General features: G+C 31.6%; 1 protein-coding gene and 1 long non-coding RNA gene across 7 annotated transcripts in view; both read right to left on the bottom strand.

Moving 5' to 3' along the window:
* Window positions 1-4,619: 4,619 nt before the first annotated feature.
* On the bottom strand, window positions 4,620-5,220 carry LOC110991311. The gene is made up of 2 exons (XR_002600125.2): window positions 4,808-5,220; window positions 4,620-4,723 (listed from the first exon to the last, which is right to left on the bottom strand). It is a non-coding gene; the product is annotated as an uncharacterized LOC110991311 (long non-coding RNA).
* Window positions 5,221-6,437: 1,217 nt separating this feature from the next.
* Window positions 6,438-24,633, bottom strand: part of LOC110998154 (FH1/FH2 domain-containing protein 3) — a 48,296-nt gene continuing 30,100 nt past the window's right edge. For 4 of the 6 annotated variants that reach the window (XM_022266640.2, XM_045634111.1, XM_045634110.1 and 1 more), the window contains 17 exons: window positions 21,113-21,222; window positions 17,566-17,624; window positions 16,716-16,900; window positions 15,032-15,513; window positions 14,667-14,764; window positions 14,150-14,482; window positions 13,498-13,791; window positions 12,299-12,790; window positions 11,875-12,086; window positions 11,163-11,285; window positions 10,138-10,395; window positions 9,487-9,701; window positions 9,128-9,320; window positions 8,698-8,816; window positions 8,113-8,222; window positions 7,556-7,603; window positions 6,438-6,624 (listed from right to left, as the gene is read on the bottom strand). In XM_022266640.2, the coding sequence (XP_022122332.2) occupies window positions 7,569-7,603; window positions 8,113-8,222; window positions 8,698-8,816; window positions 9,128-9,320; window positions 9,487-9,701; window positions 10,138-10,395; window positions 11,163-11,285; window positions 11,875-12,086; window positions 12,299-12,790; window positions 13,498-13,791; window positions 14,150-14,482; window positions 14,667-14,764; window positions 15,032-15,513; window positions 16,716-16,900; window positions 17,566-17,624; window positions 21,113-21,222 (3,318 nt within the window). In that variant the 3' untranslated portion in view covers window positions 6,438-6,624; window positions 7,556-7,568. Of the gene's footprint in view, window positions 6,642-7,555; window positions 7,604-8,112; window positions 8,223-8,697; window positions 8,817-9,127; window positions 9,321-9,486; window positions 9,702-10,137; window positions 10,396-11,162; window positions 11,286-11,874; window positions 12,087-12,298; window positions 12,791-13,497; window positions 13,792-14,149; window positions 14,483-14,666; window positions 14,765-15,031; window positions 15,514-16,715; window positions 16,901-17,565; window positions 17,625-21,112; window positions 21,223-24,633 lie in introns of all 6 variants that reach the window. The other 2 variants (XM_022266641.2, XM_022266642.2) reach the window with 2 other exon arrangements.

Below are 24,633 nucleotides of genomic sequence, written 5' to 3'. Positions count from 1 at the left end.
GAAATATACTTAGTAATCATATACATTTCAATTTGGATTATTAATTTGTGATTGTAATTGTATTACAGTACTAATAAAAAAAAACGCTTAAAAGATATAATTTATTTGTATAATAAAAATACAAAAGTTTAAAATTATAATTAACAAGTCAAATTATAAATGCATGTTTTGCAATCTTAATGTATGTCAATCTTATAACTAAGTCTGAAATGGACGGAATTGAAGAGATTAAAAAGGTCGGTGGTAATAGCTACATGCTAAGCATATGATACTTTTTGCTCATATGCTTCATCCTCATTCCAATATTCTTGGTCACTAAAAGTTGTATGACGAAGCCTGCACCAGCTTGCTCCAAACCTAAGCATTATTATTATAACAACTAACACAAACAGAGAAAGCACTGCAACTGCAGGATAGATCATTAGAAACGCCATGCTTATATATCACTTTCTCTCTTATGTAACTCTAGATATTCTTGTGAGGTAGTAAGTGGCTGTCTGGATATTGAAGGGGCTACTTCAATGTCGTGTCTGCGAACTTCTTGGTATTCTTCAGGTTGGTAAGATGTGTATTGAATAGGAACAAAGTCGTGGTCAAGTTCAGTGAAATCTAGAGGTGGTTGCTTATGAGGTGTTGTGGACCAAATTGACACAATCCAACGGTTACCTAAAAATGATAATTGAATTTTATTTTTAAATAGAAGCACTTTTTATCTAACAAGTCTTTTGAAAATAGGCCATAATCTATATCTTGTGGTACGAAATAAAAATACGAGTACCTGTGTGTCTGTCAAGCCAGTAATTAGAGTATTTCGAACAGCAACATACAAAATTCAAAATCAGTATAAATCCAAGAATAACAGACGAAATTGCTACTGCTATGTAGAATGGCGAGAAGTCTCCCACTTTCGAAACAAACGGCGTTAAAGTTTTTTGAATAAACGTTGCATTTCCTGCAAAGTAATTTTGAGTTTCAGACGACATTTTCTTATAAAATACCTGCCAACAAGAAATTTATTCAATTAGCTTCCCATTTTAAACAAGATAAACGAATCTATGGGCGTGGTAGGCGGTGACTTCCAAACATAAATTGGCTGGGAAACTAAGACACTTCGTAATAAAAGAATATGATAAAGCTTAAATACAACAACACTTCTTATTAAATTACCTTAGTAAAAGCCAAATGCAAAAGTTGTATGGTAGTTAGCTATAAATTATCTCTTTACTGAAACTGGCTAAACCGAATTGGTTGAACTCATTGAAGCAGTTACGCGTTTGGCGCTAGTATCGCTCGGCCTCAGACAAAGTCACTTTGCGACATGCGTGACCCTATAACCTTAAACGAATTTGTATGGAATCGGTCACGTGACCAAGCGATCGTTAAAGTTTTAGTCTAGGCCCTAGAGCCAAGTGCCAACTGCCAACTGTATTATTGTCTAGTGACACTCCTAAAGCGAAGTTGAACATCCAAGTCATGTAGAAGTACTACTTGCAGTTTCCATAGCTTATTATTCTTTTATTATTATTATATTATGTATATTCTATATTCGTGAAATAACTATTCTAAAACTAATATATAAGTATACAGACTACGCCAGATAATAAGTTTTATAAATTATTTAACTGAAATCGATCTTCGAACGTAAATTTCCTTAGTAAAGAGTATGTGGTTATGTAAAATATTAAAACAATGTATATGTTAAAGGTGGTGTCCTGCAGTACCTGCTGGTGTTGTTGGTTGTCATTGAAGATGTTGCCGAAATTTTTAAAACTGGTTTACTGACATGGTATCTCTTATCAATGGCAAACCTAATTCAGATTCCCAGTACAATCGAGTCTGCGGCAGTGGGGCAATGCTCATTAGCAGACAGATACCTATGTACTTTTTCAGCTCTGTAACGCTTGTCAGAAAAGGCTTTGATGGTTTTTTTTGTACACTAAACTTATGTATTTCTTCTACGATATGGCTTAGAATATTATCATTAAAGAAGTACAATACGTACCCATCGTCCTCAGTCATCCACATAAGCCGGTCGTTTACCAGTCATAATTTACCAAGTTTCAAAAAATGCAAATAAAATAATGCACATTCACAAAAAAATAAAAGAAATGTAAAAAGTAACGGCTTTTTAACGGATAATCCGCACTGTAAAACTATTCACACACCGTTCTGGCTATATCTACATTCGAAATGGTGGTTTGCGTTTATAAAATTAATAGGGATGTGAAAAATGTGTAATCGATTTTTTGAGCGCGATTTTAATGTTAGAACCGACCTAACATCTCATATTATTATGCGTGGTCTTTTATAACCCAGACCTCGAACTATTAGGGATATTTGATATACATCGATATTTACAATGCGATACATCATAAGGTAATGAATGAATTAATGATTACTTATTACATATTATTTTACAAATTAATTATTTAAATCACGTTTATTTTTAATTAATATTTATATTCAATTTACAGGCTATTTTATTTGATGTTTGATAATTCACGATGTAACGAATTTATGATTATATTATGTTATTATTTTACAATTTTATTAGCTAAATTATGTTTATAATTAATATTTATAATTTACGGTATAGATTATTTGATGATTGTAGGTATTTGTTTAATATGTTTTACTCGATGTAAGTAAGTTCATTGACTCGATTCCTTTCTTAGTACGAACAGAATGACGAGACGTTCTGGTACGATCTAAAATAAGTGAGTATATTCATGGTATATTCTGACCGATCCGTTTGACCAAGACGGACGTTAAATTATAATCTGTGTGGTTGATTAAGAATAAGAAGAAATATTGGAATAATATAATTGTTGTAACGAAGCAAGCATTTTTATTATACACCAGAATCTAATTGTGAGAATTCATCACAATACCTACATTGAATAAATCCGATGCTTTGAAGAGGTATTGAAGTAACAGTTATTTAAAAAAAATATTAATATAACCTAACCTAACCTAACCGAACAATATTAATTATAGGTTTTAGGGCCAGTTTTTTGATCCGTAGTTAACTCAACTATTGGTCAAATATCGTTACTAATAGTTAAAATTCAGCAAAATGCGTTTTTTGATCCGTGGTAAGAGTTACTAATGGTCAAATATCTAACCATTAGTCAGAAAAGTTAACTACTCAGTGTAGGAAGGTTAAACAAGATGGCCGCTGGTTATTCATAAAGTAACAGCTGATTGTCACAGAAATCAAGCTATGATAAATACATTTATTATAAGAAAAAGCAAAAAATTAAGTAAATTGTGGTGGAAAGAGCATTTAGAGCGTGGAAAAGAAGGTTTCCCTGCATAGGGTCACAATTAAGGGTGGCTTTAAAAAATGAACCTACAGGCTATCATTGTTGTATATTGCATAATATATTTATATAAAAGAGGGAATATCTGCCGAAAGACGATAGAAATTCCACACTTTACCTTCCATAGCAGAGATTTAGCAGAGCATTAGAATCATTACTAGCTACAGAACCGCGGTAGAAAATGATGAAGTATATTAATAAATAATATTAAATTCATCATGTATTTAAAAGCCTATAATATTAACTCATATGTTACCTACATACTTGCAATAAACTACAGCTATACACTAGTTAGCGACCTAGGATATTCTTAAGGGCTTTCTATTACATATATGAGTTAGCTTCAATCTACTTTATTACAAGAAATGTTAAATGAAACATGTGACTAGATTAATAAAATGTTTAATTATAACATAAATACAAACAATTTTTATTAAAAAAACAATACATGAAATCTTAAAGCAGCAATTTAATACATATTTACTACCTAATTGTCTCGTGAAATGCATTCACTTGCATGGATTTTTGGCGGGCTTCAAATCAAATCATTTATTCCAATTAGACCACCTAAAATGGCACTTTTGAATAAAGATTATTCTAGTTGCCGCTTCCAAAAGGTAGTTTCATGTGGAGAAAAATGGGCAAGAAACTCCACAGTTAAGTTCTTTTTTTTTAAATAAAATTTAGAATATTTGTATACATAAGTTAAATAATTATATGTGAAGACTATGTACTCCTAAAATAATATCACTATACAGGTCTTTATTGTAGTTAGTAATACTAAAAAAATGTGTTTGTAGTATTATACAACAAAAAATAATATGTAAATTTAGATCTGCAACCAATTGATTTTGTCAAGGCTCTATGATTATCCTATGAAGCAGGACCAGTTTATTTCACAGCATTCTTCTCTTGAATATAATCCTCTAATTTGGATTATACTTGTTTACAAATGTAAATTTTCACTTATTGCGGAGTTTTAATGTCACAGGGTATTTTATTGTAACTTTTAACCCAATATATACATAAATGATGTTTGAATTTTGGCTAATCTGAAAGATGGTTCAGCTACTTCATCTTTATTTCTAGTAATGAAATTATGTCTAACAGATTCGTGACAACAAAGTTTATAACTGGCTCTGACAGCTTTCTTTTGAAAAATAAAAATGGATTCAATGTCAGCAGCCCGACCCCACAGTAAAATCCCGTACGAGATTATGCTTCTTTGTGCAGCAAATGTTTTCGATTCTCTTCCTTAGCATAATTCGGCAAATCACGCTCTCCCTTTTTGTTTTTATAGATAGCTGGAGTGATCCATTTCTTTTCAGGTTAGGACTGGGTAATCCTTGAGTAGCATCATCAATTTGGTGGTTTCTTTTTGAGCCAAGTTAGTACGGTCCCTTTAACAAAACATAAATGTATTATTTTTTTACGAAACACAAGATAAGCCGGATTAAATAACACGAAAATATGTTTGTACTTACTTGTTTGCCCGTTGGCTGCTTGCTAACATCGTTATTTATATATTTTAGTATCTTTATAGGTGTAAACCGTATTAAAACAGAGAAAAACAACTTTATTTATATTTTGATTAATTTGACACTTCAAACTTTTCAAGAACAAATAACGAATGAAGATGTCAAAAATGGATTTCATTCACTCAGTTTGTCTAGTGTTGTCATACAAAATAAATATTCCCCACAAATAAAAAACATTTTTATTGGGATGTCATTGTTCATTGCACTGGCAACAAATTGGCCAGTTGTTAAGTTTGACTATAGTTAAAATAGACATTGAAAAACGTATTTACGATTTTACTACTGGTTAGTCATTTAACTATAGTTAAAGTAACAAATGGTCATACCACTTTTTACTACGGATCAAAAAACTGGCCCTTAGACAGCTCCGGCGCTGCGGAAAATGCAGCCCCTCCACCCTTGCAATAAAATAAACGCAGAAAAAACGGAGAAATTCGCACCCGTTCTGGAAAAATATATATTCGATATGGCGTTTTCGATTTCCGTTTTTCGTTTATATATTAAAAAGGGATTTCAGGATTATAGGTTTATTTCAATGTTAATTATTCTATAACTTTAACATTAAAAAATGAGAAAATAATAGATAAATAAATTTAAAAAAAACAATTATTTATTATCATCGATTTTTCATACTTAAAACAATAGATTAATTAAAAAAACGATTCTTTATGCAGAATATGGGACATTCTGTAACCGATAGAAAAGTTTGAAATGGCGGTTTGTTTACAAATTTCAATATATTGCACAAAATATTAAAAAAAATTAAATACTTAGATGCAACTCTGGCAGAATAAATCACTCCAAATCACACGGAGGTGTTCCAATAAAGGTCCCCCGAGACTCCTACATATTCAGTATCATCAAATTGGAGCATGACACATTGGGGAAATACAGTAATTGTGAAGATTTAGTAACAAAACACAACCAAATAAAATAAAAATACTTATATTTGTTTAGTTCACAGATATTTCAACATAAAAACTGTATTCCTTAAACAACTATTATTTATTATATTTTCAAAACGTTCAAAATTTTCATTTGAATGACTGTGTGATCGATGTAGTACTGCCATCTAATTTCAACGAATGCACTAAATGGGCCATTGTTTGTTCTCACTTTCGTTGCGTAATCAAAGATGTCGCTACTTGGTTCAAAACAGAAAAATATCAATTTTATTGGTTGTCCCACATTCAAGGGACTGAATGCAGTGTAGGGCTAGAATAAAATGAACATAATATTTTTGATTCTTTATTACACTTGAACTTTATTCACCTAAAATGTAATGATTAATGCTATAATAATCAAAAACTACATTAGAGTAAAAGAAAATAAAGTCATTTTATTATTTTTACAATTTAAAAATGTATTTACAGTCAGTAAAATTTTATCACCTTATTTAAATTCACACTTTTCTCATTATTCTGTTATTATATTCAATATTCATTCAATTCTTATATATTACAAACATTCTATAGTAATTATCCAAAGTCATGTAAATAATTACCATCATTAGAAGAGACGAGAAGTGGGAATCATGTCAGGAAATTTGGTTTTTGATTACAATAAAAGAATAATATATAATATATTTCTATTAACCTCGAAGGGTTGTACAAATTAAACTCAGAACAGTTTGAAAAAGGTTTTTATAAATATATAGATTATGTTGGCCCATCCAAGTAAGGAAGATATAGAAGAAATTGTAATGTAACCCTTTTTTTGTCTTGTCAGGTCTTTTGTTCAACATTTCAACCCTTCACGATGCCCTGTAAATAGAATCGATCTAAAAAAACAATACTGGATTAAAACATATCCAAGCATTAGGTAAACATTTAAAAGTCATGTCAAGCAATAATAATATTATTTTTTTATGACGTATAAAAAATTATGTTATTATTACGTATATATTATACAACTATTAAATCGTTGGTCGAAAGCGCTGCAGTGCTAAATAACCTTCTCCGGCTTTCTTCATCTTTTTAACTAAAGAAATAAAGACACTAGTAATATATAATTGATTATATTATATAAAATAACTCATTAAGGTAAAAATTACATACATTTTATTATATACTAAACTAAATCAGTATATTTGCATTGTTTTAAACAATGTCAACGTTGTTTGTTGTGTTCATGGTTTTAATGTGTCTTTTTTATCACAGTGGAAACACAATTTGACAGAAAGAGATAAAGGGTATTAACAGTAAAAGTAAAAGAGACACAAGACTAGACTTTATGACATAAGTCCCGTGCCAAAAGAAGTAAGAAAGACATCTAATAAAGTATAGATATGATAAGTTTCTATTTGTAGCCCATATTTGAGTACCTGTTCCATATTTAGCGTCTATTTTGATATTTTGTATAATGCTCAATTTAATAATATATTATAATATTAAATACATAAGATTGTTACTTTGCTCTTTAAAAATATATGTGTGATTTTACATCAATAAATGGTTACTTTTTTAATAGTTTTATTTATTTTTGAGACAAAAACATAATGGTTGCCCAGATTTGGTTAATCTCAAACCTAATGCTTAGACAGAGCAAGCAACGTCTTGTCAAAAAAGTTTTTTTTTTGTAAAAAAACATGAATTATGTCTTATTATTTTAATTAACAAACATATGTATATGAAGTGATAGGTGATTGTAGAAATAAGTATTTACTACGATAAGTTTTCGTAAAGTTTACCATACCTAAATAAGATTTTTACGTTGAGTTCATTTCCCATGTTCTGGTGACAACTGTAAATAAAAAGTTACACGTAAGTAGTATAACTCTTTTCTTAAAAAGTACAAAAATATTATTCATATTGAGTAAAATATTCATGAATCGGAAAGTTTAGTTTTAGAGGTAAACATTTGCATTGCAATACTTAAACATTCGCAAAGTTAAATAATAAATACTTAGAGATCCTAATTTTCTGTAATTTGTTAGTATACCTAAATATGTACAGAAAACATGAAAGAATTCCACATGGTCCTTTTCATGATTGATCTAAGAGCTCGTTGAGCGCATTTAGCCAATTTTGTCTGCGACTTAAGTATTATTGGTATCATAATATAATTGCAATCATTATTATGATGATATCTAATGATGGCGATTTTTTCATCTAACAAGAAGTATTAGTATTATTACGGGTTGAGGCATGTGGAAAGATTATAAGTCATAAGTAACAATGAGAACGTTAATATACTATAAAATTTGCAATAGCTTGTTAGCTACGTTCTACTAAATATATAAAGGTTTTTACGTTTCTTTCGGTCGGAGAGTCTGTTTCTTCGTCGTTCTCTTTGCGGGTTGGTTTTCATTGCTGCGGACCGAACCAGGCTTTCAAGAATTTCCTCAACGGCATCGTCACCCCTGTATGACATTTTAATAAGCTTAACATTAATTGCGGACGGATGCTACATCGTTGAAGTGATACACTTTTACAAAATAACTACGCATTTAATTATCACAATTTTGTGCAATGTAAATGCGTAGTAATTTGTAATGTCAAGTTTTATCATTATTGTAATGAGTAAAAAGTATATATTCCTTGATTGATTCTGATCATCCCTAGTTGAAAAAGTCCTTGATATTCGGGTAATTTCTATTTTTAAACAAATACAAGAATGAAAGTAAAAATAATATGTAGTTTCAAAAAGTTAGTTTCGGAACTTTAGAAGTCTGGAAACATATTACATTCCACTACGGTCCTACAGTTATCACAATGTTTCGTAGGTATCTAAAGCACCTGGAACTATATACCAGTGATAATGTTGGTGGCCGTAGGTGGCCTTATGCATATTATATACTATATTATATTATATTATTATATACATAGTTAACTCACGTTTTCTGGGATCTCCTGCGCCCATCGGCTAATATGTCGGAAACCGTCTGCTCTTTCAATATTTCTTTTAATGCCGTATCTGCGCTATGATCTCCACCCTGTTTCGAATACCTAGTAACCTGGAATGAAAGTAATAATTATTTTATACTTGCCTTAAAATAATTTTCTTAAGAATTATCCTCATTTAAGTAGAATAAGTACTTTAATAATAAATGGGGATTGGTGTAGTGGTAACTAGTACCTTCTTACTAGACGTAAGTTTATTATTAATAAATGCCTCTGTGTTTATACATTTGTCCCTGTTGTTTGTTTGTATATTTTCTATGTAAGGCTGGTGCTCAGAAACTAGAGCAACCAACTTGAATCCACAATCACGACTAGTTTGCGTGTGAAATGCAGAAAAAAAAGTGTTCTATACTAATCAACTTACATCAATAATCATGACTCCTCGAGTCTTATTGCGTTCCCGGTGGGTCGCCTTCTTTTGAATTTGTTGAAGTAAACGTTCCCTAGTTGTTCTGTACTCTAAGGCAAATTCGGCTATTCCTTTAAGAAAGTCAGTCGGTCGATAATTTGGTATCTCTACTTGTGGCACTCCGAGGTACAGCAAAAATTTTTCATATCTGTAACAGTATTGCATTGTTTTCTTTTGGCATTTTAACACAATACATAAATAATGTAAGTTGCTGCAGCGTCATTATATCGCGTCGCAAGCATTCGCAAGCTTACAGTACATTCTTAGTTCACAACTCAAGTTCTACTTACATATAGCTGCTAACAGTCGCTTACCTTTTTAAAATGAGATTTTTTATTTTAGATAATAATACAATGCGTTCTGCGGCGTCAGTTATGAAATCGTTAATCTTCATTTTATACAAAGAGCCGTCGTGCTTTGCCACCCGCTTCATATGGTCCCACGCAGCCTTACAGTCGGCCTCTAGCTTGAGGAGGTTGTTGCTCAGTACATCAAAGTCCACCTTCGACGCTCTTATTACAGGACCCAGCTTAATATAAAAATAAATATAAAAAAAATTACGCAAACTTTTCGATATTTCATTATCAATGTGATTCTGAATATAAGCAATTTGGTAAATTCGTCACACTACAGTCTCGCAAAAACTACTTTCTAAATATTTATATGGCGTACCGCGTACGCAGCCTATGGATTTCAATTTGATAAAAAATATTGTATTCGAAAAATTTGTACACAAACGCCAGGCACGAGTGCTTGGAAGCCTACATCATCATACTAAAATCCAATTCGAACGCGGCCAGTAATTGAGAATTAAACTAAAATGTTCCGAAATTCAAATTTACAAACATGATCGTCCCGGATGCTTTGAAAAATAGCAGATATATTCAAATTACAATTCCTTTACGTTACGACTCATTGACATTTGTATAAGTTTTTGTGGCTTACAATAAAATACAATATCTTACTTCGCTGAACAAGTCCGTTGTGTCTTCAAATTTATTTTTTATCATTTCACACAGATGAAACAACAGAGAATGCTTGTGAACGGTATCCTTAACTTCAGCAACTTTGGTCAAATATTCCAGCCGAAAGCCTTTCACTGGCGTTCCATTAAGAAAACTTCCAACCTCTCGCAACGTTGATAATATTATCTTAAATGTCCGGTTAGCCCTTAATAATTCAATTCCTTGTTTAAGGTCCATTAGGGGCTCGGCAATTTCTTTCTGTAGACAGACGTAAGAATATTAAGCTATACCATATAATCTTTATAATTTACACCTTTCAATAAATATATTTTATTACTACTCATATAAAAAATATTAAATTAAATAAATAAAAATGAGGGCGCTTCGACCTGTTTAGGTCTTGGCCTCAGATTTCTGAATTTGTTTCATGGTCATTTTTCAATCGATAAGGCAAGTGGGTTTGGGTATAATACATATCGGTTTCCTCACGATGTTTTCCTTCACCGTTCAATTCAAAGTTAAATGTGCACATAGAAAGAAAGTCCATTGGTGCACAGCCGGGGATCGAACCTACGACATGCCATGTATGAGAGTCGCACCCTGAAGCCTCTACGCCAACACAGCCCTAAACAGATATTAAATAGAATGATGTATTATGTTAGTTGTATGTATGTTAGTTGGCCTGATGCCTTCGAAGTGGGGCTCTCAACCCCGAGATAGTAGATAGGAATCGACTTTCTTTTTATTTGTACCATAAATGAAAACATAGTGTGTCAGACACAGAAGGCTGATCATCTATTTATCTTTAAAAAAAAAACTTGATCACGTAACAGATACAATAATCTAAGGGAAAGACCCTAAGGTTTTCATTAATATTCATTATAACACATTACACAACCCAATTAAACGAATAGTACGGCATTCAATATCAATAATACATTCTCTGTATATGGGACTTCAAGTGACCCAGGTTGGAGTAGGACTCGAACCAATCATTAAATCATTTAAATATTTGTTTGACAAACCTCTAAATTATCAAAGTCTAGTTTGAAAACCCAAAGCTTTAACCGAGACGACAATTCGTTAATGGATGTGAGGGTTAACAGGAACTTTTCAGCGCTTCCCAATGGCAAGTCCGGATTCGAGTACTGAAATTGATAAAAAAACATAGTTTTATTTTTGTCTCTTATAGTGTAATGCTGCAGACCTTGGTAAGTAAATCTTTCTTCTATAAGTAATAAATGAGAGGAAACTGCGTCTCTGTACATAAAAATAGCTCTAACAGTGCAATGCAGTCAAGTGTTAATTTCACGGGTGTAATGGGGTCCGTGTGCCTCCACATTTCGGTATAATGATTTTTTTTTATTTATTTATTTCAAACATACACACATGATAGAACCGTATGGTTTCTTTTTGATGAAATATACTACTGAAAAGTTAATATTAAAGGTTGTGGTACTTTTATGGTTTTTTATTCATTTTATTACACACACCGCTTTATTTACTCAACAGAACCGATATCTACGTATATCTGGTATAACTATAACAAATAAAATGATATTATTGTTAATAATAAGTATTATTAATCGTATGGTATTCGATGTCGAAACGTATTGCATATGGCGCAAACTAGAGATCTAACAAGAGCATACTTGAATACACTATAAAGTGTATTACGTCTCTGTGTACAATAATCTGTCAACTTAGTTTTAATTTAGTTAATTATTATATAGTTACCTGTGCTTCCTGTATTTTAATTTTTTCCTCTTCTGTTGGCAGAATTGTGAGAAGTTTTTCTATAGACTCACGCGCCATAACTGTGACATCCATTTTTAAAATAGCTGCCTTGATAGTTTGGGGTGGAGGGAGCTTTTTCATTGTTATATTTATCGCCGTGGAGCGTTTATTATCTAAAATTAGATTTTCCTTTGGTTCTGCTTGAATTTTCTGTAAATATATTAAATAAAAATAATTAGCAATTTTGTAGAATTTACAAATTAAAAAATAAATATGAATACCAAATTGCAAACATTTTTCTTACCTCCTATATTGGGTATCCAAGCGAACACATGAAAAAAAAGAAAATATTCAAATTAGGAACCTGGTAATTCATATTATGGTATATTGTTTTTAAGAAAAAGTATATAATATTTTTTAATTACCATAAAATTAATATCATTTGGTCTCGTCTCGAAGAGATGTTCCCACATGGCTGTATCGATTTCCACTTTAGGTAGATCATCCCATATGAAGTGATCTTCCTTCATCGTCGGTGCTGGGGTTTCGTGGATCTCTCTCCAGAATAGTTTTAATGTTTTTTTATTCTTCTTCAAGGTGGATGTATCAGATTCATTTAAATTTTGAGGTTTTATCTCGTTAAGGCCGTACACCGGTGGGGGTGGTGGACCTTCAAATGATGGAGGCATATTTGGGGGTGGTGGTGGCGGTCCATTTTGTATTTTTATCACTACGGACTTCGTTTCGTCATCTGAGTCCTCGCGTAGGTCAGAGAAATCCAGATCACATAATTGAAAATCGCGATGGCGACAGGCTTTCCTCACCTCGTCCCAGTTTAATTCTTTTTCCGAAACTATTTCCAAATTAAATTCCATTGCTTTTTGACATTTTTCTTTAGTTGGAGTTTTGACGATCTCTGAAAAAATTTTGTTTGATAGTAGTCATATCGTACTTGTAAAATTAAAAAAAAACCGTACCTTTTCATAAAGTTGACGTTATAAACATACATTATTTTATCTTGAAATCTGACTCAGTGGTACCAAATTTAACTTTTACTTCTATAAGAATTTTTCATCATATATATATAAACCGTTTCAAATTTAACCTTATCATTTTTATTGTATATACAAATAAGAAAAAAAAATTAAAGTCGTCTTCAACTTTTGATTATTTAATTGCCCATCCTAAGTTCCGCTAACATTTTTATTGACTATTTATTGTGTCACATAAAAAAAACAAAATATGAATGAAAAGTATTAGAAAAATACTTTTTAGTCATTCTTTTTCTTGTAATCCCGTCAGACACTGACAACGTGTAATTATCTATTTTCGCATTAATGCATTAAATCTTTTAAAATATACCTACTTAATATACGTACGTAATGATAATATTATTTTATAAGAAATAGTTACCATGAAACTGGTTTAAATTTTGATTTAAATATTCTTTGTTACATAAATCAATACAATATCTATTTATTTAACAAAGGTATTATTTATTATTATAACTAGTTTTACTTATTTTTATGTTCTTGAAAATATATGCAAATTATCAGGTGTGTTTGCACTCCTTTCCTTTCTATATAATTACTTGTGTAGGTATAGTTTTTATTATTAACCTACCCTTGGTTTGAGATCTGGCCAGTTCTTCTTTAGCCTTTGAAACGATTCCGGCCATATCAGAGACAAGTAACGGTTTCTCTTCTTGGACATGCTGAATTGGGCTAGTCAGTCTTTGCGCTAAATCTTTAATACTATGCTCCCTGTTTAAGAGAATTCCTCTATCGTCCTTCTCCGGTATTGTTGTGTCAATAAATTTATTCCACTTAGGGGACAAATTATCAACGGGATTTACACTGTGACCTAATGTTCCGTTTTCAATTCTCTGTTGTAGACCTGATGTATATCTTTGGTTTCCTGTTGAAAATAATATCATTTTAGTATTGTGTAGTAAAAAACTGTGTGCCTGTTTGCCAAAAAGTTGTACCTTACACTTCTTGGAGCAACAAAAATGAATCGGTGCGATTGCCTACATGAACTTTTAATAAAAACATGTGGTAGAAGTAAATAAATTTGATTAGTAACTTATTTCAAAATTTATAATTTGTATCGAGACATATAATAGTACGTTCATACGAAATTCGTATTGATAAAGAAGCAAAAGCATAAGTTGAAGACTAGAGTAAAACTGGGTACCAGGGAACGATGTTTTAACAGAGCATAAAATGATAACAGCAAAAACATTTCACAAACAACGATTAGTTAGCAAACAAACCATTAATTAATACATCCGGTAGGTTGTCCCGTGTCGAGCTCCCTTCTTGGTCACCTGCATTGTCTTCCCCGCCGTTACAAAGTGTATTTCTGGACAAGCTATCATTGCTAGCTTCGAGTTTGTTCCCCTTTATTTGAAATAGGGCATTGATAATTTCACTGGAGCTACTTTGAAGCTCCAATTGTTGGATGTGATGCGCTTGTCTGGCGCATCTATCTCGCCTTTTTCGTAATGATGTTTCTTTACGTTCTGGGAGCGATGGGGAACTCGAAGCTCGTAAGGAATATATATTATTCTGCTCACACTCCAAACTAGATAACATACCTTGGTCTGCTGTTGTTAGTGAAAATGCAAAAAAGAATTATTAAGCCATAATCGAACACAAAAATATTAACACGTGCAATTCGATAGTTTATAATGAAGAGATTAAGTACGCTGTATGTTTAATTCAATATCTAATTCTAATTGTTTTCATATGCATGCAAAAAAACTCAAACGAATCGTATGCTATGATTACCTTTCTCTTTCATTTGGTATCTTTTAGATTTTCGGAAGTCATTTGTGACATTAATATTTCTTCTCCTTATAGATTTTAGTATTGAGTCATCCAATTGTCTGAAAATACATTACAGAACGTTCAGTTATAAGCCAAGATAAAATGTAAATTATAAAAAAAAAATTTTTTTGCATTATCCTTTTACCCTTGTTGATATATTTCATGGATTTAATTACAATCCCCATTTCTTTTGATTTAATATTGAGACCATTTTGATTTTTTTACTACTATTTAAACCGAAGCACGCGGTTACTAAAATCAATTGTATGTACTAGTTACGCATTTAATTGGTTTAGATATACTAAAAAAAAACATAAAATTATTACTTCACAGCTGATCCGCTCTCCATTCCATCTTCATATATCAAAACTGCATCATAGATATGTAGTTGCCTTAAGAGGTCCAAATCCGTACCCTGTCTTGACATATAGAACTGGATAATATCATCTATCCCTTGGTCATGGAGTGCGTCTACTTGATCATAATACGTATTCTTATCTGGTATATTTATTAAACACAAATTTATTAAACTAGTTGCACATATGAGAAGTTCCGTATCTGATGCATCAAAGTCTTGAAGAATTTTGATAACATTGTACCACGGAGACCTGCCATTGGATTTTTCAACCACGTTCATGGCATCGATGAGAAGAAGGCTGTTGCCTTCAGTGTATTCCACGAATATAGAAAGGAGCTTAAGGGTCGTCTTGACAACATGCCGGAAATTACTTGAAATCAACGAGTACTGCCATTGTATACACCCCTTATGATTCATGACTCCATGCATACCGTCAACATAAATGAGTATCTGAAACGAAATTAATAAGTGTAGAATTCTATATACATAAAGATAGTTTTGATGGAAAGATTTAGTAAAGTTTCGTGTAGACTTTCGGATTGGACCGGTGCAAGTAACCTATGTTCCGTATAACTGCGCATAAGAAGTACCGGTTCCAAAAGATACAAAATCATATATATAATACACATGTACATATATAATTTGGAGATTTTGCCAAAATGTGTTGACTGGAGAGAAAATAACACGGATACGTCAGTTAAAATTGAATACGTTGGTATTCGAACAAATCAGTTTAATATTTTGTACGCTATGAAATTAAAATATATTTTATTAAACAAACAAGTGATACAACAACCTTATGTAGTGGCCTCAGATTTTTATTCTAGACAATTTTGTTATAAGGGATATAGACAAAATCCAGCACACTTCTTTAGGTTTTTAGCTCTAAGAACTTGTTTTAAAGAGCAATTGCTTCTGTTTAATACTAGTTATTAGTAATGTGACTATTTATTTTTTGACTCAAAACGGGGCATTAGTTTAATTAAGGTAAAATAATACAATAATAGAAAAAAAATACTTGAGAGTTATTTATTTAGAAAAAGATTGTTTTTGAGTAACGAATAACAATATATAGGTAGGTACCAAAAAATTTTAGTAATATTTATATGAATCAGAAGAACACATTTCTTTTAATATAGATGAAAAGTTCAAATAAGTATAAAATTCTTGGTACGATTTTTATTTATGCAAAATTTCGCGCGGTTTCTGAAAACGCGACAATTTTGCGTCCCACATTTCATTTCGGGGACACCGGGACTCGTAATTGGAAATAAGAACGGTCCCGTTTAAAATGGGACATCTAGGCAGGTTAGTTATAAGTCAAATCCTGTGACTATCTACAACGATGATAACTTGCATTTTATTAAACACTATAGGTATATAGTTTTTAATAAAATGCAAGTTATCATTTTTAAGTTACAAGAATTTTTCGAGGTAAGGTTAGAATATTTATTTACAAATACTTTATAACTGATTCATTCATAATTAATAAAATAAATAAATAAAGTATTAATTAATATGTAGAGATTAAGTATGGAAGGGAAATTGGTATCAAATTCGACAAGAGATGTGTCGATTGGTCGATATTAAATTTTCGTCGAATCGCAAAACTGGGTCGAAAGCACGTGAATTCCATATAGAAACTTGCTTACTTGTCCGAGGGCTCGTAAAATGTAGTCGAGGTAAGTTTGATCCTCCTTCGCACTGACTTGCATAAGACAATCAAGTCCATTATTTGCCACAAATTCATGCACCAAGTCTTTATCAGACTGTAACATCTGCTTCACGGCAAACAAAGCCCGCCGCAGGTCTTTTCCTTGGGAATGTAGAAGTCGTTCTGAAATGATAGAAATCACAAATCCTTAGTTCTCTTGGCCTCAAATTTCTGCATCGATTTCGTGACTTTTATTTATAGACAAATAAATTATCAGATTTCTGTGCCTCATGAGGCTTGAGGCCGTACGAGGGAGTGTTAAATGCTCACATAAAACGACAGCCGAGATTTGAAACTAGAAAGTAACATCCTCACACGACTAGGACAACACTGCTTCACACAACTAGGGCACATTATAATTAATTAAATAATTAATTAATAATGTTTTCGAGGATGGCTCTACTATATCGCCAAAATGAAATGTATCTTATGGAAATGATGCAATAATTATAAATATGTATAAATTTTAAGGAACCACTGCTATTTCTGCTGCAGCAAAAGCTGATAACGTAGAAACGCCTAAACGGATCTTAAAAAACATTAGCCACACTGATTATGTGAGCTTTTTAAGAATAAACGCATCATAAACGATATATTCGTTTAGGAGCTATGATGCCACAGCATATACATTAAAACGTCAAACATAACACCCATTTTTTGCGTCGGGGATAAAACACTTAAACATAAATATCATAAACAATAACAATTTAAAAATGGAAACTAATTAATGTTCTTATTTATATTATATATTTAATTAATTTGGGTAATCTATTAATTAAACTACTTACCAGTGATAGCATGTACTCGTACTGATAATTGAGTGCGCAGTACCAAAGCATTTTTGCGACTGGAATAAAATAGAAAATATCAATTGTTTATCATAAAACATTAAGTCATTTCGCAAATAGCCTAACAAAGTGTGCGCAATGTATTTACCTAACAAAAAAAACCAAACCAATGCCAGCGTTAAGGACAAACTGCCACAGGGAACAAACTTTTTTTTTATTTTTATAAATGTTTAATTATTTAACACCGGTTAAGAGAATTCTAAATACTCTATATTTCATTGTTTTGATTACTAAATAAACATTGGAATTAATAAAACAAAACCGTGTTGTATAAACATTTACAAAATCTTCGCAAAAAGCTTAATTTCCAAACTTATTAATAAAAAACAGAATGAGATATAAATACACCTTATATTAATAGTGCAAATTCGCTAACACTCACTCTTCATCCAGATCTATAAACTGATCAAAATCTTCGATATCACAATTTTCATCGCTGTCTACAGCCAGGATGAGGAATTAAAAAAAAATATTTAAACAATAAATTTTACTTTAACAGTATTTTAGAACGAAATGACGTCTATTGTCGTTGCTCGCTAGTACTCGTGTGAAGATTAAAAAAAACACCTCGATTCATTTTACTTAAACCATAGCATGTAACATGGTGTTCATAAATTTCATTAAAATGTTCATATGAACCCAAAAGTTCTTCAATCTAAACAAAATATATTATACAATGTCTTACATAGGTCATAGCTTGTTACAACTAGAATTCAAAAAGGTAGGAAAACAAATTAAAAAAAGTACTAAATAGTTTTAGCGTTTTTTATAATGCGCATTTAGTATATATTAACAATTTTCTAATAAATCTAATAGTTTTATTTCAAACAACCTATGTGTTAAGCGGTATAGTGCAAGTTCATTGTTGATGCTCTCTCGTTTTTTCTTTAAGATTCGTCTTCGTTGCGATTCAATTGATTGGCAAAAAACGATCTCTTCATACACAATTATAGTTCTAACGATATGATTTTCCATACTTTCCATATTGTTTCATTAACGCAAGCCAATACTTTCCATAACAACGTTCACAACAATAAAATTCTCACGCAGTGGAATTATAATAAACAAAATCACTGTTATAATATAAACCCCTTAATATAATTCAAGTAGAAATTTTATTAGGTAACTTATTAGTAGGTTATTAGTAGGATTTATTAGTTTAAATCGTGAATTTGACTCAATAAAAAATAACGTCAAATTGCATTAAATCTTTCGTTTTACCTAATAGTAGGGGAGCCCAAGAGGGGATTTCGGGATTTACTCAAGCGCGGCAGATTAATATACAGGGGGATACCTTGTACCCGGTTAAGTACCTCCACCAAATATGAGGCTCATATATATGGCCGCCCGTGAAGGATACAGGATCAGATTAGTAAAAAAAAATTGATCATCAGACATTCTCGAGCGCGTCAGATTAAGGTAGTGTGAGTTAATCACATCCTAAAAAGTGTATATTCCACTAATCTGACAATTTGAGAGTGACGTAAAGAGAGGGGAGGGCAGCAAAGTTGTAAAAAAAAAACGTCATCTTGACATTCTCGAGCGTAGCTAATTTTTTTTTATTTTGAATGAAATAATTCAAGAATATTGAAAAATATATAATCTGACGATTTCCGCAAGCCGAAATAACAAAATTTCGTCGATAAAGTTCGTGCGATAAACGCGTGCAGCTGCGTGATGCCTACATTTCCTTCTCCGCGTTTCCCCCAAAATTAGATTTCATGTGAATTTGAACCGATTCGGACCGATAGATTTTGAGAAATTTTGAAAAATCTAAAAAAATAACAATTTGTTTTTTTGAAAGTGTTTTTTTGCAATAACTTTTAAACGGCTTTATCCATCAACTTGAAAAAACTAATCCACCTTTAAGCTTGAAAAACGACGTCGATCGCCACCAAACTGGTCAAAATCGGTTGATTCGTTCGAGAGATATCGTGAACGAAAGAAAACCGAAAAAAGTGTTTCTATCATAACTTCGACATTTCATATCGGGTTATCGTTTTTGATGAAATTAAATAATTAGAGCTTAAAAAATGCGTCGATCACCGTCAACCGCGGGAAAATTGCTTGATCCATTCAAAAGTTATTGGGGTTTGAAAATTTCAAAAATAGTGTTCTATGAAACTTCTATCAGACTTTCGAGCTGGGAGAACTCAAACGCATAAAATATTATTTCTTTGAACTCAGCGAGCTCATAAGTATAATTTTAAGCGCCCAGGAATGGAATTGCAGGGATGGCCTTTAGGGTGAACCGTTTTTCAAATATTTTTTTTGTCAGATCAGGAAAATCCCTCTAGATAATCGTCAGATTATGAGACAGTACGTTTAGAATATAAATCTGAACCATATATATCTTAATCTGACGCGCTCGAGTATTTCAAAATGGCGAATTTTTTTTGCACATTATAATAATGGCTGCGAGTTTGCGTCAAATCGAAATCGTCAGATTATTGAATGAGACCTTTTTTTTTGGTGCACTTAATACCCCCTTAGAAAACCTGACGCGCTCGATTAAATTTTTTTTTTTTCATTTTTAACCCTTACGTACAACCACCCCCATCATGCAAATGATCAGATTAAAATACGTACATTATTAAAAATACGTAGGACATTGATGCTATCAATATCTGACGCGCTCGAGTATGTCCATGCAACAGTTTTTTTTTACATATTTAAACATCTATAGCCGCTTTCCCCACCGATGAAAAGGTATATATCATATAACATTTTTTTCTTCTTATCATCTAAGCTTTGCAACCCAATAGGTCTCCACGACGCTCGAGTAAATCCCCATTTAGCATCGTGGGCTCCCCTACCATAATTATAAGCTAAAACGTAAGAGTACGCTAGTTACAGATAAAATAACAATTTTAATAATAATTATCTATTAGAAGTAACTCTCGCAAAAGCTCAGAAATAATCGCATGGCTGGATAATTTAAAATATGACACCCTGGTTTTAGATTTTATAGGATAATTTGATAGATGATTATATTATATTGCGTCGTGGGGACTATGATGCGTTTGATTGTTTGATAGTAGGGTGACGAGGAAGTCTGCTATTTTACCTATACTATATATGCACATTTAGAACACCTCTATAGTGAGTCGCATGATATCAAAATTAACAGATGTTTGAGATCTAAATGTGCACCACAGATTGAATCTCGATACAACCTTTAATGGGTTGACTTCAATCCTACGCTTTTAAATATTCCCGTTAGAGATTTTAAGGCGTTGCTTTTCTAAAAGGCTGTACTGTCGCTTTTTTTTAATGGGGCGTCATGGCCAGATCATCGTATTTGATAGTTTTCACGATGTCCGCTTTACTTTTCATAGATAGACAGAGGCTAAAATTGTATCTCACTACGACCTAACGTTGATCTGTGAGAGAGATCTTTAATCTGATACGATTAACTACGATGAACCTAATTAGAGATCTCTTAATGGAGGACTCTTATTATAATAGCCTGATAAATAAAATTTACCTTTCTTGTAGCCCTTCTATTTCTTCATCTTGTTCAGCTAGAGTTAGATCAAGGTCTAAATAAGGTCCGTAGTCACCGTCCTTAAACACCTGAAGAGTGGCATCGTCCAACTGAAACCAAGTAATCATTATTAAGCGCCATCTATTGAAAACTGAAGAATAATTGAGTAGGTATAGACTTATACTTTGCAGTTAGTATTAAATTTATAATATGTATTGAAATATAGACCTCTCATAATGTATTACTGAAGCACATGTTTTAATTAACGATAAATAAATGGAATTTTTCTGAAATCCATAAGTAATGCATTCGATTTGCAAAATTTATTTTCATAGATTACAAATAAACGAAATTATTATTAATAATTAGTTATTATATTAATATTCAACGTAAATTCATCTTTTATACGATATAGGTGAGAAGTTGGGCGTTATTGGCATTTATCCAGAATTTATAGTGTGGAAATCGGCACGCCGTTTTAGCATTTACTTTTTTTTTATTTTTTACAATTTATGTACTTGTGGCTATAAATGTTCGGCATTTGTCTCTTGTGTAACTTGTAAATAAATTGTTGTTATGTTTTTTTTAAATTATAAAGTTTTACGTGATCTAACGTGTGTTGCTATATTAAGCATTGGGTCTATGCGCCGGCAAATTAAGAATTGGTTTCATTGAATTTAATATTTTGAAAGTATCATTTTTTTAATATTTAGCTTTTAATATATAAACAATCATCACTCGTGAATGAATTTTTGCCCAACATTGTCGTATTTATCTTTGGTGACTTGCTATGTCAAACTAATTGTAATAAGACCTATATGTACAAAGGTATAATATAGTTGGTATAGTTATATGTATTAGCAATAAAAGTATTTTATTCTTTGACGTACACGTCATTGTATCTTTGTTTGTAGGTAAAAACAAATTTAGTACCTATTAATCTCTTATTGTTTTTCTTGTAATTGTCCTAATTGCTTAGAGTCGCGGTGCGAAACACGACTGCCTTATGTCATAAATGTTTTGGATTTGAAGGAATCTCTTCGTATTCTGTCTCTACTTAATTCAGACCTTCTCACCAATAAAAGTGCCAAACAAAGACGCCTCAACTATGAAACATTTTTTTACAGATGTAAACGTATCGTAGGCAAAAGCTCACTCAGATCAGTCGCAAATGTATTCAGAAAGTCGCAATATTAATCGATTATTTAAATGTTATCAAAGTAATATTAATTTAACAATAACCTCAACGAGTTTTTTAATGTTGAGAGTGCCCTTACTTCTCTCCTTTAGAAGTGGCGTCAATAGCTTTAATCAGCAAACGTTTCAAACATAAGAATCTTAAAAGTTCTAGGCTGAGAGGTTACTGTAAATATTTAAAAGAACTTGTAGGTCAAGTAAAATAGGTTGCTCTGCAAAGCTAATAATGGAACATCTGGGTCATGACACGTTTTTTGTTAGTGGAATTCCCAATAAAAGGTAATATAAACCACGAAATAGATAAACTTGTCGGTATAGCCCACAGTACAAGTAATTATTTACGCAGAATCTAAATCTATTTATGCTAATTTGAATATAGGAAAAGTTTAAGTTTTAACTTTTAACGATAGTGTTTAAGTTTTAACTTAAACTTTAATTAACGGAATCGGTCTGTTGCTAGGGATCATTCAGATGCGGAAAATAATTGATTATTCCTTTTTTAAAATTTTCAAATGATTATTTTCGACAACAATTTGATTTGTAAATCCTTATATATGTTGAAGTTTTGGAAATCAGAAAATAGTTTTCAGTTCGACGATGAAGCAACCGGACGTTAGCTATAAAATTTTGACCCTATTACTCAGTAGTAGTACAAAATCTGGCCCCAGATCCCAATTCTAATTACAAGTCAAACACAATACGTAGAATTAAATTTCTAGATCGCATGGACTCGGAGTCAGATACGGTTATCACTCGTACCGGTGAAAGATTTATAAAAAATCATGTCCGTAGTAGCAATGGATCAAAGTTTTCTTAAGAAAATTTTGTCAACAAATAAAATCAAAAATCATTTATTCATATAGGTAACATTATGTACACTTATGAACGTCAAAATAAAGAAATATACATTAAATGATTCTAATTTTACATTAACTGCCAGTTCTCAAATCAAGGTTGTAGTACGGAAGAGAAGAACTGGCAGTAAACTCTCCGCCACTGTTTTTATTCGCCAACTTTTTTTAACAAGTTGTAACACTGGTGTCGTTAACAGTTTGCTGTGAAGATTTTCACACATGCTCGCAAAATAGACCAGATTCAGTTTTAACGGTAATATTACTTGCTCGTTAATGATGGTACTGACACTTTGGCAGATCATTTAAGATAATATGCCTTGTGTGTATGTATGTAACCGGTCTGTTGCTGCATGCCGTAATTCATGTATTGTCTGTTTAGGGACGCCGACTGTTTTTTGTTGTCCTACGACATTTCATTTATTTGTGTTATTTGATACATTAATATCAGATCCGACAAACGTTTTAATATTCACACGTACTTATTTATTTATAGTCTTATATCAGAATACAATATAAATATATTACAGCTATTGTTTTTGTTAATATACAGTAACTGATTTTGTGTGCCCACTGGCAAAAGCCTCCCCCATTTTCTTCCATTTTTCCTTAGTATATATCAATCTCGTCCATGTCTTTATTATTATTTTTTTAATAAAACAAAAACCTATAAAACATTTAATTGTAAATCAAAACCATTCTGAAATCACTATCCAGTCTAATATACATACAATGTTATAATACAACTTCTGAATTGTCACTTTAAGTGGGGTTAGTAGAAAAATAAACGATGAAATGCAAACTGGGCTTTTGAAGGCAAGCAAGTGATCGCTGTGTACAATCCGAAGCAATTGTTGTTTCGAAGGGTGAAAATAAACGCCCTTTAGCTAGACACGAATACAATCTTATACTATAATATTAAGGAGATCTTTTAAAAATGTTTCAGTTATATACCTATATAGTATACTATTATATTTCTCAGAGCCGTATTTAAAAGTTTTCTGCGACAGCCCTGATACCGCGTACTGTTTGTTTGGAGTCAGTTAACTTTGTAACAAGGTGTATACGATACTCGTTTGACACTCATCTTATGACCCACCTAGAAAAGTTATTTTTTAGGTTAAACCACATTTATCTTGCAATATTTGTTTTAAAAAACATATAAATTTACATACATTTTCAAAACTTGGTAAATTTTCTAATAGGTAAAATATTATCTGTCGAAACTAATATATTTGAATCCTAGGACGTCCGAGTTACTTTCCTATACTGAACAAATAATATATATACTGTAAAATAATATTATGTATCTAATTTTTATGTACATTATTATATTTAATTAAATGTTTCTCCACATTGTCGTATTGGCATAGCCTGTAAAGATAATGTGTGTATTTCTGAAATAAATTATTAAAAAATTAATAAACTTATGTTATTATGTATATTAAAGTATGAAATTTAATTCTGCCCTGG

This window comes from Pieris rapae, chromosome Z (genome assembly GCF_905147795.1).
Source record: "Pieris rapae chromosome Z, ilPieRapa1.1, whole genome shotgun sequence".
Classification (NCBI taxonomy): domain Eukaryota; kingdom Metazoa; phylum Arthropoda; class Insecta; order Lepidoptera; family Pieridae; genus Pieris; species Pieris rapae.
This window is presented reverse-complemented; position numbering and strand designations above follow the sequence as displayed.